General features: G+C 43.8%; 1 protein-coding gene across 3 annotated transcripts in view; it reads left to right on the top strand.

Moving 5' to 3' along the window:
- The window catches only part of coro1cb (coronin, actin binding protein, 1Cb), a 156166-nt gene that overhangs the window by 90438 nt on the left and 47643 nt on the right, over positions 1-18085 (top strand). For all 3 annotated transcript variants that reach the window (XM_068006008.1, XM_068006012.1, XM_068006011.1), the window contains exon 3: positions 14936-15058. In XM_068006008.1, coding sequence (XP_067862109.1) covers positions 14936-15058 — 123 coding nt within the window. The remainder of the gene's footprint in view (positions 1-14935; positions 15059-18085) is intronic.

Genomic DNA, 18085 nt, shown 5'->3' with positions numbered 1-18085 from the left:
ATTCCACAGTTCAAATAGAAGCTGCAAAAATGTTGTACCCTCTGAAATCGTAATGGCAACATTACCACAAATGGGCTGCACTGGAATATGTATTGTGTAATAATAGCTTCAGTATCTGACAGCTGGGTAGCAGCTGAGTAGATAAATGGTTAATTTGATTTTATGACTGCAGTGCTTTTATTTTTATGCAGTTATTCACAAGAAGCATCATTAAACACCCCCTCCTCTTTTACTCTGCCAGCTGGCTGGTAGTAATGACATATTAGATAAGTGGAGGACCATACTTGGTAGCTGCCATTTATCATAAAAGTGTAGAGTGACTGAAGTAGCATTTTGTTTTATGTTTTTTAAAGAAAAAAAGCCTTGCTACCTCTGCCTAGTAAATTTCTAATTTAGTATTTTGATACATTTTCATTGAAACACTAACCATGTTACAGCACCTCCAACAAAACAAACTTTGATCTGTTTCCAAATTAGTGTTCCTGTGTGGATAGTTCAAATGTTTGCACACCTGTTAGCAACATTATATTTAGGCCTGAAGTCAATTTCCATGTGCATGCTGACCACTCCCAACTCTTAACACTCCTCCACTTCACAGTCACCACTGAACCATGATTGCTTGCCTGAAATCAATTCATGGATGAGGGTTGTCCAACCCTGTCACAGATGAGACACTTCCTCCAGCTCAGTATTGAAGCTGTTCTGTTGGGCTCGCACTTAAAATTCTGCACCCTAGTCTCCGATTCTCATCCTTCTCTCTGGCTGCTCATTCCCAAGTAAACCCAACAGTATGTAACCTCAGTTCCTGTTTGATAGTGAGCAAAGTTTCAAGCCCCATATCCAGTCCATCACCAAGACTGCCTATTCCCAACTTTGTAGCTTTACCTGCCTCTAACTTTATCTCCCTTCACTGCTGAAACTTTTTCAACACAGCTTCCAACTTGTATGAAGCTCTGCCACCCATGTACTATCCCATTTGGCTGTCACCCCTGTCTTCGCTCACCTTAGTTGGTTCCCTCTCCCCCATTGTATCGAATACAGAATCCTCATTTACAAGTCTTTCCCTCACCTCTCCTAACTCTTCTAATGGATGACATTTGATTTTATCTCTGTTAAGCTTTTTCTATTTTAGAGAAAATACCCCAAATGTAAAGTGCTTATAGATATTGGTTGGTTGTGAAATGAGAGAACATTTTCAGAAGGGATTTTCAAAGAAACTTGTCATTCTCAACAGAATGTCAGCATACCAAGCTTCTGCTCTGGATATTGATATCTAGTCAACTCAGCTGGAAATGAGTGTGAGTGGATACCAGGAGACAACGGAACAGACTTGACTGTGATGTCTCCCTTATGGTCAAAAGACCCATTGGCTCTCGTTGTCCTGATTCATGCCTGAAGAATGATTGCTTGAGTAAAATATAGGAGGATTATCATTATCAACTGCGAAACAATTCCTCAGTGTGACTTTCCTTCAGGTGAGGAGGTCTAAAGTGAGACAGTAGAATGGGGGGAGGGAAATTACATGAAGAAAAATATTTCATTGGAAAGTCACCTGCACAACAGCCTTGTCTGACTGGAGGTTCAGGTCTTTAATCTGTACAGACTAGTCATTCGATCGGTCAGGACACTAACGACACTGAGTTGCTAACTTTGTGCTACTGTTGCCGTGTATTATTGTGGTGCAACACTGACTATTGGTATGTCCGATTTAAAGCCAAAATGTGTTGGGGCAGTGATTGGTCCTGGTAACCCTTTTTCGAAGTTGGGTTCTCCCGTGGTTCAGGGGAGTGAGGTTTAAACAAGAATGTACAATGCAAACAGCCAGCAAGTTGAGAGCGGCTGGGGGATTTGGAGAATCAAAACGTGGATGGAGGACAGTCTTTAGGCTATACTGTATATCTTCAGTGGAAGGGTGGGGAAGAGGAAAAAGGAGAGTCTGTCACCTCTCTAAATCCTGACATGTTAAGTCTCATATTATATATTTATTATATATATATAAATTTTTTTTTAAATGTCCTACAGATACTTGCCCCCCTCTCCCATCTCTGTAACCTCTGACAACCCTCCGAGATCTCTGCGTTCCTCCAATTCTGGCCTCTTGCCCACCCCCAGTTTTCTTCCCTCCACCATTGGCGGCTGTGCATTCAGATGCCTAGGCCTAAGCTCTGGAATTCCCTCCCTAAACCCCTCCGCCTCTCTAGACACTGCTTAAGACCTACCTCTTTGACCAAGCTTTTGGTCACGTGTCCTAATACCTCCTTATGTGACTCGGTGTCATATTTTGTTTGTTCGATCCCGTGAAGTGCTTTAGGACGTTTTACTACGTTAAAGGCGCTATGTAAATGCAAGTTGTTGTCAAATTTACTTACTGGCCGTAGGTCCTTTACGATGTTTTGTTGGGCCAGTAATGACGTGCTCAAGTTGTACTGTTTAGAATTCTCAAGAACACAGCCTAAAATCTGGGACGTACAGAATGCAATCCACACTCTATTTGTCAGGTTCTTGTTGGACGTAATGCTCAGCATGTAGCAGTATTGTCGAGGCTTATTGCCATAGTTCTGTCTTGTTATAAAATTCTTTCTTGGGGTGGGGATGAATAAGAGGCCGAGAAAAGACTCTGCCGACCCCAGGGCCATAGCTGCTGACTCAGACTGCCACAGTCTGCTCACAGATGCATGTTTCTCCCCTGAGACATGCCGCTCGCTCCATTGTCCTTTCATTATTTTTTTTTTCTCTTCCTGTTCCCTGGGTCTTGCCTCCTTCTGTGACTAACTGATATGAAAGGCTGCAGCCTCCACTCAAACTGCTGGCAGCAAGTTTTACCATATATGGTCATCCAGCTCCCAGTCTGTGAGGCATCCAGAATAATATCCTCCCTTTCTCTCTGATTGGGCAGTCAGGACAAGGACTTGAGCAGTTTCAAGGCAGGAGTGCACTGCAAGGGAAAAAGTCGGTAATGAATTGAATGTTAACCCCGTCATTGCAGCATTGCCCGGAAATTTTATGGGAGCTTCACATGTCTTTCATTAGCGCACAAAAATGCAGATTTTCCAACTTGCTTTTTGTTTGGGGGTTAACCCCCTCCCATTATAAAGAATTGGTGTGCTTTAATCATTTAACTCTGCTTAATTACTGGTAAACTTTATCAGACAGAATAAATAAAGGGTTTGTGATGATGCAAAGCTTTACAAAAGAGCCAAGGGAGAGGACAAAAGAGACTTAAAGCAGCTGTAAATCCCCAGGTAATTTGGCTACACCTAGCACCTTTTGGCATTGGAGTTTTAACCCTCATTTCTTAAACTGGAAGGTCTAGAAATGTAATATTTGAATAGGTTTTAAACATTTTTGCAGTCCCTCTCCCTCCACTTCTTATAAAATTTTCTTCCACTGTCTTTGGGTCTGTTTGTCCCATTCTCCAGCCAAGATGTTGAGCAGATGACTATTCCCGAACTTCTGCCAGTGCCACTCTTAACTGGCAGCTGGGAAGTACCCAAGAACGGCTCAGGGCCAGTCCTCTTGCCTCTCTCTTGTATCTCTCCCTACGGGGGCAAGTGCTTTCTTTGCCCTTTGCCCCAGCAGCTTGTCTCTGATCAGGAACTTGTGTGTGGCCTATTGTGGGCACAAGCCCCTTTTGTCACACTGCTGCAGGGGCTTGGAGCAAATTCACTGCACAAAAAAATCCTTAAATCGAGGCGGCCAATGTGGGTATTGTGCAATTCCAGCAGCCCATATTTGATCTGCACTCAGATGCTGTCTGGCAGATTGCTGACGCTTGCTGTGACCACAAAGCAAATGCTGTAATGTATTTTTAGTCTCTTAGCCAGCCAATTTGTGCAGGTATTGGCTGGGAGGGGGAGAAATGTGGATGAGTTGGAGCTTCATTGCAGTGAACTTTAACCCTTCACATTGCAAGGCACCAAATTGCTCGGTTAACCAGGAAACTGGAGCCTTTCTGCGATTTACTTGCAAATATGAAACTCTGCATTTCTGTGAAGGACAAGTAAATTGTAGTTGAAGCCAGATTACAGCAGAATTAGTTCTTTTTTTTAAAAAGCCATAAACTGGCTGTTTTTAATCTGTTCATTCAGCAATATATGTACAAACACAGCAAATGTTTCATAACTGTGGCACACAAGTGATTAGAGCTGTTAAACCCTCTCTCACGGGATGAGTGTCATGGTGCTTTACGCCTCTGCAAGCCTGACTTGATCAAACAGGCCCTTTCATCTGGAATTGGCTTCAAAAAGGTAACCTGTTTGGCACAGACCTGAAGGAATCTTGAAAAATTACAGCACTCAGGCCATTTAGCCCATCATACTTGTGCTGATCCGAGATCGTAGCTTCACTGTGTGTGGATGATGCTTTGTTACCTTAGGTTTCCTGTAGGCCAGGTGCCTGATCACTGTTGGTAGGAAGTGAAGGTCCAAGGATGACTCACCCTGGGCAGTAGCTTCAACCTAGGAGCAAGTTGTGTAGCCAGACCTTTTAGATAGGGAATAGTGTGTCTTACTGGGGAGGAGAAAAGGTGGGAAAGGAGGTTGAGGGGTAAAGTAACAAGTTTCTGTTGTGGGTGTGGTTCTTGAAATAAATTCAACTTTTTTCCCTTTTATCTTATTAGGTGTTGGCCATGGCTCAGTGGCAGCACTCTTGGCCATGATTCAGAAGGTTGTGGGTTGAAGTCCCACTCCAGAGACAAAATCTAGATTGCAAAATTTACATCCAACAGGGCCTCAGTTTAACGTCTCATCTGAAAGACGGCACCTCCGACAGCACAGCACTCCCTTAGTATTGTACTGAAGTGACCGTCTAGATTTTGTGCTCAAGTCTGTGGAGTGGGACCTGAACCCACAAATTTCTGACTCCAAGGCGAGAGTACTGCCACTGAGACACAGCTGGCGCCTGTCATCTTTTGTGATCTTTGCAAAAACAAAAAATCTGTGACCTTTGCGAAAAAAAAATCATTGCATCGCAGTCCCCAATACGTCAGATATGTTACAAGGCATCCTGTCATCCTACAACACTCTGGTTCTTATTAGCCCATAGTTGGACTATTGAAAATAATTATCTTTTGGGAACTGCATAATCAGAGTGCTTTGCACTGAGAATTCAAGCCAACACAGTCTTTGATAAACTCATAACTAAAGCAGCTTTAGTTATATCTTCGACTGCTGGCTCCCATCGCCAAGGTACCCTGCAAGCCAGCAGCCAGATGAAGGTAAAACTGCTGGATGTTGGATTGGCAGCCAGGCAGACACATTTTTCCCCTTGGTTTCGGTGCCTGCGAGCAGACTAACTCGAGCCACTGAATGCACTTCACTGGCAGCAGCTTGATTTTCAGGGCACCTCTTGCTCACATTGCAGATACATTGCTGGTTCACAGCCCATTTATCAAGGCTGCTCTGCACAGGTGCATTGCCCAGAATGCCTTTTGCTGCTAGTTCAGCGGGAGATCAGTGGCATGACTTTTAAATTCGGGAGGATGGCGTTCATGGGCCAAGACCTGGCATGTATAAAAGAGCCTTAAGATGCTATACTTCTGGATCAGGGCCTCTAGCAGTGCAACACTTGAGAAGGAAATATTGAAATATTTATGATACTATTGTGATTTGTGTTGCTCATATGAAATGTGATACTGTACAAGGATATGAATAAAACGGCTTCCATGCAGAGGTGTTGATGTGGAACTATTAGACTGCTAAAGCGCTGTGTTGTTTGACATGTTGTGATGATCAGCATTGGTGTTGTGACCCCACTCGAGAGAAGCGTTTAGATCATATTTTGAAGTTTGTAGCCTGGGTCAGGGATTTTGTGCTTGGGTCAGAATTTTCTATAAAACTACATATTAAATCAAGGATGAGTGACTGACAGTGATGCAGGGAATAAGGTTAATTTATACGGCAGTGCTCTCGGTGAAAGGCTCGAACAATTGCCTGGACCCTGAAATTGGATTACAGTTCTGAGAATTAAAAGAATACATTACACTGATTCTTCGGGAAAAAGTAGAATTGAAATGGTCTCACGATTCTCATTCTGTGTGACAGTCGTAATGAATTCACAGTTGATGTACTCAATGCAGACTTCTTGTATGATAGTTGATTGCTGCAGTAACATTATAGTCAATACCTGTTGTAAGGCACGGATTCGGTCTCAGAGCTGTAAAGGCATCCATTATTTGTGAGCCTCGGCAGGGAGTGTTGCCGGAGTTTTTAAACCATGGAGGGGTATCGCAGCTGAGCTCGATCCTGATCACGTATGCACACTTTCCAGCAGGACTTGCTGGATGGCGGTTGGAAACGGGCATCCCAGCTGGCTTTTTGGCTTCAGCACCTGGGAAAATTGTAGTATCCCCTATCGCCACCACCCTGGCTTAGGTGGGTGAAATCTAGTATTTAACTTTTTTTAAGTGCATAACTCAGGAGTTATAATATGTGATTTTGTTCATTTGTAAAAATAAGTGTTTAATGGGAAGGGTATTGGCTTTCTCATACTGGTCTTTTTTGATTATATTTCTATTCAAAGTAAACATGGGGAAATTGGGGGAAGAGAGGAAAAAACAGATGACCTGGAAATATGGAAAAAGAATCCTGCACAAACATGTGACAAAAATATATAGTACAAGTGCCATGCAGTGCTAACTAAAGTAAACCCTTGCAAGTCTCTATGGTGTTGGCATTGGGGAAAAAGGATAAAGAGCCCTCGAGTTTTACAGTCATCGGTCTTGCAAGCAGCTGATCAGTGCTTGTGTAGTTCAGTCAGTATTGCAAATATCACAATATGCTGGCTTAACCCTCAGGGACTGGATGTGAATTAAAATGTACTGGGGAAACAGCTGGGGATGGAGGGAGATTGATACTCTACACAAAAGTGAATTAAGTGAACCTCCTTTCAGTTCATATCATTAGTTACACTTTCCCATGGCTCCTTGGGCAATGAAGGCCCCTAGGCTGCAATGAATGACCCTTCATGCACAAGTCTCTGTTTCTCACTAATCCAAATTTAATGCTTTTGTGGGAAGGGGTGCAGCTTTGGCCTAGAAGAAACGACTATAATTCTTTTCAATTAGAAAAGGTTCAGAGTAGCCCAAGAAATATTTTACCTTGATTTTGGAACTTTTTTTTTCCCAGCCATTCTCAATGGCTGCTCAATACTGTGCACTGTATCCTGCATCTGGGAGGTTTGAAGGAACAGCCACCAGTGGTGGGGCAGAGGGAGTGGGGGATGCAAAAGAGGCCATGAATGCAGAGTTCTGTGAGGATAGCAGGGCTGGAGAAGGTAACAGAGATAGGGAGGAGCGAGGCCATGAAGGGTTTTTAATATATGGATGAGAATTTTAAATTGGCTGCATATCTCGCAATGCTTCCAATCAGCAAACACAGGCGATGGGTGAGCAAGACTTGGTGCAGGATAGGATACGTACAACAGAGCTTTGGATGAACTGAAGTTTATGGAGGATGGGAAGCCAACCAGGAGAGCATTAGAACAGTCGAGTCTGGAGGAGACAAAAGCATGGGTGAGTGTCTCAGGAGCAGATGGGCGACATTAGAGGTGTATGTTGTCTTTGTGATGGAGGGATATGAGGTCAGAAGCTCAGCTCTGGGTCAAATAGGACAGTGTCAGTCAGTCACAAGTTTCAATGAGTGCCAACTTCCTCAGTGAATGACTGCACTGTGTGGTGTGATATGTTATTAGCTAATCTCTGCCAAGCTGCAACACTACAGCAGTTCTGTCCCCTTGGGTTAGGGGAAGGAAAAGTCCAGCCAGGGTTCCCATTTCTGATTGCTATCCAGTGATCCTCGCTGGTAGTCTGTGTTTTCCTTTGTTGACAGAACTAGATTTGATGACTCCCTCCTCCCCCGCCAGTGATCATACAGCTTGCCAATATTCACTGTCTAGTCTTACATGAAGAATGGCATCTTGTGTAAGGTATGGAGGTTTGTTAGTACTTGTGGACATGATGTGGAGATGCCGGTGATGGACTGGGGTGGACAAATGTAAGGAGTCTTACAACACCAGGTTATAGTCCAACAGCTAGTACTTGTGGATACCTAGATTAGGCCGCCACCTTCAGGAGTTAAGAAACTCCGACGAAAGATGATTAGATCAAAACATGTAGCCTTTAATGTTTTATTTTGAACTAATTACATCGTTTTTCTTTCCTCCTGTTTTTTTCAAAGGTTTCTGTATTGCGTGCAGTCTGTGATTTGCCCCCCCCCCCCCCAGATCAAATTTAAAACAAAGTAATTGGATGACTTCAACAAAAATACATATACTTGGTTTTGATCACATCTGCTCTCACTTTTTAAACTTTATACAGCTAGCATACATTTTATCCAATTTAAGCACTTTTTCCACAGCGGGTGCGGGTCCAGGAGTGGCGCGGGGTGGGGGAGAGGAGGTGGTAGAGAAGGGGCGAGGGAAAGGAATGATTCTAATTTGGTTGCTAATTATTAAAATATAGGTGCCAGTACTTTAGCAACACGGGGAATTGAGTGTTTTTTTTGTCTTTTGGAAATAAAAACCCCTTGAATTAACCTGCCGAAAGAAAGATGGATAACTGCTGCTGCAGTTTGCCATTGTCCCCAGGGATCAGTTTCTTTTTACGGGCTCCTACAGGATTGGCTGGGAACATTGCAGCCAGCTGAGCTGTTTGACTGATGGTCACTTGTCATGGTCATGAGCATTAAATGGCTCCAATTATCAGCTGTTATATTTCAAAATTATGGCTTTTGTCTGGCTTACTGGCCATCTGGTGCCTAGAGCAGGAGTACAGAATGGAGAGTGGAACAGGACAAGGTGGGTTTGTGACACTGTTAGTGGTTCCATCCTTGCTTTATTTCTCTGCCGAGCCATTGCTCGTGCAATTCAAATCCTAAAATATCCCACACTGCTTCCTTTTCAGTTTAACTCCTAGGTTTCAGCTGTCCAAACTCTCAATTTTCCCAAACCACTCATTCTCCTGAGCAGTTTGGATAATAGGAATTGTCCTACACTCTAAATCTTGCATATTGTTAAGTAACGTTCCAGAATGTGTGTTGTTAAACTGAATGACCGTCTGCAACAACTAAAAATGGCATGGGAGACAGGAGAGTTTTTATTTCACCTCAGCATTTTTTTTATTTCTTGTGTATTTTTATTTCATCAGGGTCCAGGTTGAAGGTATTAATGCTGTGGAAAAAAATGCTGTTCCACTTCTTACAACTCTGGTATCCCTAGGTCAGATATACTTATCACATTAGATGTAGACTAAAGCTCCCTCTGCTCTGCCACAACAATACTTCTGCACCGTGGTTCAGAAATGCTTATTTTTGCTGCCTTCTCTATAAACTCAACTCATCCCGATGTAATTGGCAGGCAATGTGAAATACTGTTTACCTTTTTAGATGCATAAGGTTGTAACCTGTATACCGATAGGGGCTGCCTTGTTATGTACATGTACTGCCCCAAAACAACACTAATGCACACATACCTGTACTCATTTGCTACTAATATGGTACTTCTGTCATGAATTCACTTTTGTAGCACAATGCAAGTGTGCTAATGCGCTGAACCAACTTGGGGTGCATTTAGACATTAAGCGACCTTAGCATATGTAGCACTACAGCAGGTTTAGCCATCTATCAGCAGATCTGAGTGGACCACATTAAGTGCTATTGGCCTTACTCGCCTATGTCAAAACCACCCACTATCCCAGGATCATCCTGGAAAGCAAAGATAATCCCCGACTTATTTTCTCCAATACTAACCATCTCCTTGACCCCTCTTCACCTACCCACTCCAGTCTCACCACCAACAATGAGTGTGAGGACTTCATGGAGTTCTTTGTCACTAAGATTGAGACCATCTGTTCAATTACCTCTGCTCTTCCCCCCCCCCCCCCCCCCCACCCCCGAACCCATGTCTTTCTCTAATATCTCTTCTATCTCCCCATATGCCCTCTTCAAGCTCATCTTGTGCCTGAGACCCATCTCCTGCTCCCGTGACCCTATTCCCACTAAACTGCTGACCATCCAGTTTTCCTTCCTAGCCCCCATGCTGCTAACATTGTAAATAGCTCCCTCTCCTCAGGTACGGTCTCCGTCTGTCAAAACCGCCCTCACCCCTCAAAAAAATCCACCCTCGACACCTTTATCCTTGCAAACTCCAACCTCTCTTTCCTCTCCAAAATCCTTGAATGTGTTTTGCCTCCCAAATCCATGCCAATCTTTCCCGCAACTCATGTTTAAATCTCTCCGACCAGGTTTCCACCCCTGCCATAACACTGAGAATCAAAGTCACAAATTACATCTTCTGTGACTGACCATGGTGCATTCTCTCTCTTTTCTCTCCCCCCCCCCCCCCCCCCCCCCCCCCACCCACCAAAATCATCCTCAACCTTTGACTAGGTCAACACAACAATCTCCTCTATTGCCTCTCCCCTGTTGTCCAGCTCAGTGGGACTCCCCTCGCTTGCTTCGCCTCTGGACTCCCTCAAGGATTTGTCATTGACCTCCTCTTCCTCATCCACATGTAACCCAGTGACGACGACATCTGAGAACATGGGGTCAGCTTGCACATGTATACTGATGAAACCCAGCTCCACCTCTCCTCCACCTTTCTTGACGCTTCTGTGCAGTTGTCTGACATCCAGTCTAGGATAAGTTGTAATTTCCTCCAGTTAAATATTGAAGCAGACTATTAGCAACCACAGTGTCTCGTTTGGCCTGGGGGTGAGCTTCCGACCCCATATCATCTACGTCACAAAGAGCGCCTACTTAAACCTCCAACCCCACGGCACCATCTCTGTTCACCCCATCTGCTGCTGAACTTCTCCTCAACCACTCCAATGTCCTTCCATTCTCCACACTCTAAACTCCAGCTCATCCAAAATTCTGCTGCCTGTATCCTATCCCGCACCATGTTCTACTCGCCTATCACTACTTTTGTCCTTGCCGACCTATATTGACTTTAGGTCCTCCAACACCTCCCATTTAAAATTCTCATCCTAGTGTTTAAATCCCATCATTATCTTGAACCTCCCAATGTTTGTAACTTCCTCCAGCCCTTCACCTCCCTCGCACTCCCACCAGAACTCTCCATTCCTTTGACTCTGGGCTCTTGTGCGCCACCCTCCCTTTGCCCCACCATTGGCGGCCATGCCTTCAGCCAGCTTAGAATTAAATTGCATTAATATAGTGCCATTTATGATCTCAGAATGCCCCCAAAGAGTTTCATAGCCACTGAAGTATATTTGAAGTGTTGTCACTTTTGTAATCTAGGAAATGCAGCAGCCAATTTGCTCACAATGGGGACCCACATACAGATATGAGATAATGACCAGATGATCTGTTTTTCCAATTTTCTTTGATTTGTGCTGAAGGATAAACAGACACCAGGAGAACGCCCCTGCTCTTCAAATAGAGGGCAGACGGGATCTTGGTTTAACGTCTCATCTGAAAGAAAGCACCTCCAACAGTGCAGCACTCCCTCAGTACTGCATTACATGCTCAAATCCTAGAGTGGGGCTTGAACCTATAACCTTCTGACTGAGGCAAGAGTCTACCACTGAGCCAAGACTGGTGCCCTACGCTCTGGAATTTTCTCCCTAATCTCCTGTGCCTCTTCAATTCCCTATTTCCTCCTTTTAAAACCCTTCTTAAAATCCACTTGGAACCAAGCTTTTGGTCCCCCCCCCTCCTAATGTCGTCTTTGGCTCAATGTTCATTTTTGTCTGATTACACCTCTGAAGTGCCTTGGGACGTTTTTCTACTTTAAAAGCGCAGTATAAACTCAAGTTGCTGTAGCGTTTGCTTCCATTTTTGGAAGACAAAAGCTGAAGAATGTTGCAGGGAGCCTTGCTATAGTCAATTAAGCCTAGTTGAACTGCTTGTAATTGATCCAGATGAAAGTGCACCATTTACAAATACTGTCAACAAAGGGAGCCATGCATCTGCTTTACTGTAATATAAAAGCACCTTTAGAGAGATTGATGCTTACAGCAATAATCAAAACAAATTTATTTCGTATTGTTTTTAAAAAGTGGAACTTATTTAAGTGATGATTCACTTCTACGGTATTAATCATCATGGACTCTTGACCTCGTGTCCTCGTGCTGCCTGTTGAATTTTGTTAGTTCCTGCTGTTGTTTGTACTGTTTCTGTTCTCTGTTACCTCTCCAGTACACTTGGGGTTTTTTTCAACAACTTCTGGACTTGTGCCCATATCTGCAAAATTGCAAATATGTAGTTTTATATAAGACTCCGCAGCTGATACATTTACAGGACAAACATTAGTCGTTATAAACCTCAGCTGCTATGTTATAGTTTTTAAAACAGATTTTGCACCAGAATTTGCAGGGCATTCTAACTGATAACTTGAAGTGGGCGAGGCTGAAATACAATCTCAAGATTAAGAGGAATATAAACTTGCTCCTTCTGAGTTATGACATCAACGTTCCCTTCAATTGGATTACTGCCTCATAATTCAGCTCCCAGGTAACATCATCCTTTTAATGGTGTCATGTGAACCCAAAGATTAGATAACCGCCTCAATCATTTCCTCCTCCTCCTCCTCTTGGTCATTTTTAATGGGTTTAACTATTTTCTCCTGGTCTGCATTTCTGTGGTAAACTTAGTACTGTACAGTGAAATATTAAACTGGTCTGTGCTATTACTTGCAGTAGCAATTTACTGCAAGAAATAATTGTGTATTAAAAACCTGCCAGATTGAGCAGCATTGCCAGAAGCCTGGGCGTGGCCCACCTTTACAGTTTGGTAGATGGTGTGGTTTAGAAGAAAGGGGATGTCTGTTGAGCCAGCACTTTGGAGGGAAGAGAGGAATGGCTCTATAACCTAGCGGTTACAGCTCAGGTTTCCTGACCCAGATGGTGACTGATTTGAGTCCTTGGGTAGGACCGTCGCGAGAGTACAGCTGTTACATTTTTCTCCAATCCTGTGTGGACTGTACTCGATTGTTTAATCTCAATCGATAAAGAAGCTTTTGAAAAATACCCAGTATTTTCATAAGGCTTCACGGGTAGTTTGGAACTCTACAGTAGTCCTTCAGCTTGGGTGAGCCATCAGAGGAATTGTTCCCTGTTTTGTGTATTAAAAACCATGAATTTTTTTGTCGATTTATAAATTTTCCCAGTAAGTTGTGCTTGCATATCTAAATGACATCTTTTGAGTTTTCACAAAATAATTCTGGCCTCATTCAAACAGTGACAATCTCACTTTATAAAATTCCACACCACTGGAATAGCTGGACGCCTATAAAATACAAAGTGCTGGCAAGGAGTTATGAATTTCCTTCTAGCTCGCTGTTATTGGCGAAGTTCTGTGAACCAGAGCTTCTCGCAAAAATAAAACATTTAGAAGTGATACTTAATGTGCTCTGAGGGTGAATGTACACAGAACAAAATGACACAATTTATAACAACTGATTCCTCCTGGAGGAGGTTCACCACAAAAATGCTTTCTGTGGATTGGCACTTACCTGGCTTCCGAATTGCTAACCTGTTGCAGAATTCCTTGGCGTACTTCAGTTGGAACAATCTGTGGCTTTCTAAAAGCTACAGTGCAAATCATTATAATTAACTTGCCAACTACCACACTTCATTTCTGACCACTCCCTCCCGCCCTGAAATGTAGTGATTTTTTTGAACATGATGTCTTAAAACTCTTTTTTGCACCCTAAGGCATTGAAGCAGGGCTTCCAAACCAAAATCTGTCTGCTCTTCCATTCCTGTTCCCATGCCGTAAAGTGTTCAGATTTGGGCTTTATTGTTTAACTGCCACTTACCTGGTCAACCATCTTTCGTGCCATCAATCTATGTTGAAATGTGGCTCACTAACTTTGGGCTGCGCATCCACTCTGTGCTGCTATGCTTCCCTCAAAGGAAGGAGGTGGGTGGGGGTGGGGGTGGGGGGCCGGAAATCAAAGTAGCCCCGGACCGCATTCGTGAACCTCCTAACTGCCAGTTCAACGTGCCTGGTAGGAAGTTAGATGGAATCGGTGCATGGTCTGAGCCAAATATCGAGGAGCGGGGGAAGATTGGGAAAGAGAGTGCAAGAAGGAAGAGGAATATAAGAAATTCACTCATGAGACTGCTCCATTTTAAGATCTTCCCAAAGCGTGAGTGTAAAGTGCAGTAATGGCTTGAGAACCTATGTAGTTTCCTGTTTCTCACAGGCATTCCCTTAAGTGCAATATTTGACATGCACCCTTCTCAGTTGGAAATACTAGTGTTGACACTCCCTGTGCTGCTGGCTTATGTAAACACTAACACAGGCACAGCCACCCGTTTAGTGCGATGAATCCTAAATGCAGCATGCATACACGGGTCAGAACTTGCCTATAATGAGCTAGGTTGTACTTGTAGCAGTCTTGTGTAGAGAGAAAATTTAGGACTCACATTTTCTAAAGTCAGGACTTTGCCAGGCCCTTGCTTACTTCAGGTTAGCTTGTCCATTGTGTGTGACAGGTTTGTAATTCTGCCTGGAGCACTCAGTACATTTTTAAAAAATTGTATGAATAGCTATGCTTGCCAGGTCAGGAATTTCAGTCAGTCGATTGAGGTGTAGTACAAGGCAGATGCAGAACCATACTTCGTGTACTCTTCCCCCACTGATGTACCTGAACAGCAACTCCATAAGAGCATCCCCTGATGACACTTCTCTTACTAGTCATTGTAGTATGTCTGGCATAACCAGTTCAGTGCTAAATATTGGATAGTTCTGCATGGGTGGTTTTCACCTGGATAACTGTGTTGAGATTTGTCTTCACTCCTTTTACTTAGAAATATAATGACCAGCATTCAGGGAGGAGTTTAGTTCCCATCATCTGGGCTGGATTTGTACCCAGACCCCAGAGATGTTCTTAAAGCGTTCAGTAGGTTATGAGATTTGTTAGTACTGTCAGTTTAAACAATGTATTGATATGTGTCTTTCTCTGTTCACAGACGGGCCGAATCGACAAGGCATATCCAACAGTTTGTGGGCACACAGGACCAGTGCTGGACATTGAGTGGTGTCCGCACAACGACCATGTCATCGCCAGTGGCTCAGAGGATTGCACTGTCATGGTAAGTTATACTGTACATGTGCTTTTTTTTAAAATGACTGCTGGAGAAGAGTATGGAATGATTGGATTATTTACCCTATTGGGCTCATTCCTCTACAGATAGTGGACTGTGTTTAACTCCCTTTATGGGAGTGATGATCACAAGTTTTAAAAACTTCCAAGACAAAACTCTGAACTTTCGTTTGAATCGACTTTGAGGGGTTAATTCTTGTAATGTACAATTTATGTGTGATACAATTGAGCTGTGTGATCATGTTACAAATGTAAGGGAAATAGAGAGGGATGGTTCAGGGATCTGGACCAGCCATGCACTTGATCCAGGGAATGGCTGATGGACTCAATGTAGACTCAATGCAAGGCAATATACATTGAGACAGGAAACAAGTACATGGAATTCTCAGCAATAAAGGTGGAATTAAACCCTGGCATGACTGTTAATCCACCAAAAGTTTAGAGTCAATATGCAGGTGTTGTCAAAGCCAATCAAAGCAGTACAATCTGTATTGAGGATACTTTGCAAGTCTCGCAAGTAATTTCAGCTGCACCAGATCTCTGAGTTTATGTTTGGAAATTCTGCACAGCTTGGGCACCCCACTGTCAAAAAGATACTTTTGCGCTAGACCAGCCACAAAGGAGCAACCAAGAGCATTCTGCTGTGGATGGTGGGTCTGTGTCCACATGACTAAAGGTGATTGGTGCATGTTCTAAGAGATGAGCTATTTCCACTTGTTATCCTGTGACCATGCAAAGCACTTGGGCAACATGCTGTCCAGGTCAGGTGTTGTGGAGAACTCCCCGTAAATTGTCCTGATACTTTAAAGCCAAAGCTATTTAGTTCAGAAATAATGTTACATTATTAATATTTTCTTACTGATTATTGAATTATTTTTTGAATTGCTATGTGGTTTTCAATTTTGGGACACATTGCATTTCCAAAATTAGAGTGCTGAAAATCAAGTTTTGTTCTTAAAAAAATAATGTAAATAGATGTGTAAAGCTTAGTAGTATTAAGTTCTGCAGATGAAGCTGAGCTTTTCTATTTTTAGCTAATTTTCTGGGGCATCACTTAAGATGCTACCTGTCTTACCTGTGTCTAATTACAGAATTTCACTGAAGTGAGTTTGGGTAGCTGAATGAAAATGTCCTTCAGTAAAATGCCCCTGTGAAACGTGCAAACATGCACATGTCGACTGGTCAGTGAAGGACCTGCCCAACACACTGCTCTGAACACTTGCCTGCTGGAGATTTAGGTTTGAAATTTGAGCTAGCTGCTTAAAGTTGGGTAGTTTTAATTCAGAGTTCGTTACTCAACAATAATAGCTTGCATTTTATATTGCACCTTTAACGTAGGAAAGCACCCCAAGGCATTTCACAGAAGTGTAATCAGACAAAAATTGACTCCGAGCCAAAGAAGGAGCTATTGGGAGAATGACTAAAAGCTAGGATGTAATGTTTCCATAATACATGTGATTGGTGAGGAATGGAACACTTTGACACTTGAAACACCAATGTCATGATCAAATAGACCTGCCAGATGTATGGGTTTAATGCAGGGTGAATGTCTCTATCCAAGACTCCAAAGACCAACATTCTAAACAAGAGATTTCTCTTTCTCCACGCCCCCCCGCCTCGCCTTTATTACTTCCTCCCCCTTGATCTTTCACTTCCCCACCCCTAAAGTAGCACTGCTAAACTACAGTCCCCTGCGTGCTGTGCATTTAAAAGAGCATGTCTGCGTCTGTTTTTTTTATTCGTTCATGGGATGTGGGCGTCACTGGCGAGGCCAGCATTTATTGCCCATCCCTAATTGCCTTTGAGAAAGTAGTGGTGAGCCGCCACCTTGAACCGCTGCAGTCCGTGGGGTGAAGGTTCTCCCACAGTGCTGTTCGGAAGGGAGTTCCAGGATTTTGACCCAGCGACGATGAAGGAACGGCGATATATTTCCAAGTCGGAATGGTGTGTGACTTGGAGGGGAACGTGCAGGTGGTGTTGGTCCCATGTGCCTACTGCTCTTGTCCTTCTAGGTGGTAGAGGTCGCGGGTTTGGGAGGTGCTGTCGAAGAAGCCTTGGCGAGTTGCTGCAGTGCATCCTGTGGATGGTACACACTGCAGCCACTGTGCGCCGGTGGTGAAGGGAGTGAATGTTTAGGGTGGTGGATGGGGTGCCAGTCAAGCGGGCTGCTTTGTCCTGGATGGTGTTGAGCTTCTTGAGTGTTGTTGGAGTTGCACTCATCCAGGCAAGTGGAGAGTATCCAATCACACTCCTGACTTGTGCATTGTAGATGGTGGCAAGGCTTTGGGGAGTCAGGAGGTGAGTCACTCGCCACAGAATACCCAGCCTCTGACCTGCTCTTGTAGCCACAGTATTTATATGGCTGGTCCATTTAAGTTTCTGGTCAATGACCCCTAGGATGTTGATGGTGGGGGATTCGGCGATGGTAATGCCGTTGAATGTCAAGGGGAGATGGTTAGACTCTCTCTTGTTGGAGATGGTCATTGCCTGGCACGTGTCTGGCGCGAATGTTACTTGCCACTTATGAGCCCAAGCCTGGATGTTGTCCAGGTCTTGCTGCATGCAGGCTCGGACTGCTTCATCATTTGAGGGGTTGCGAATGGAACTGAACACTCTGCAATCATCAGCAAACATCCCCATTTCTGACCTTGTGATGGAGGGAAGGTCATTGATGAAGCAGCTGAAGATGGTTGGACCTAGGAAACTGCTCTGAGGAACTCCTGCAGCAATGCACAGGGGCTGAGATGATTGGCCTCCAACAACAGTTACCATCTTCCTTTGTGCTAGGTATGACTGCAGCCACTGGAGAGTTTTCCCCCTGATTCCCATTGACTTCAATTTTACTAGGGCTCCTTGGTGCCGCACTCTGTCAAATGCTGCCTTGATGTCAAGGGCAGTCACTCTCACCTCACCTCTGGAATTCAGTTCTTTTGTCCATGTTTGGACCAAGGCTGTAATGAGGTCTGGAGCTGAGTGGTCCTGGCGGAACCCAAACTGAGCGTCGGTGATCAGGTTA

Source organism: Heptranchias perlo, chromosome 25 (genome assembly GCF_035084215.1).
Source record: "Heptranchias perlo isolate sHepPer1 chromosome 25, sHepPer1.hap1, whole genome shotgun sequence".
Classification (NCBI taxonomy): Eukaryota; Metazoa; Chordata; class Chondrichthyes; order Hexanchiformes; family Hexanchidae; genus Heptranchias; species Heptranchias perlo.
This window is presented reverse-complemented; position numbering and strand designations above follow the sequence as displayed.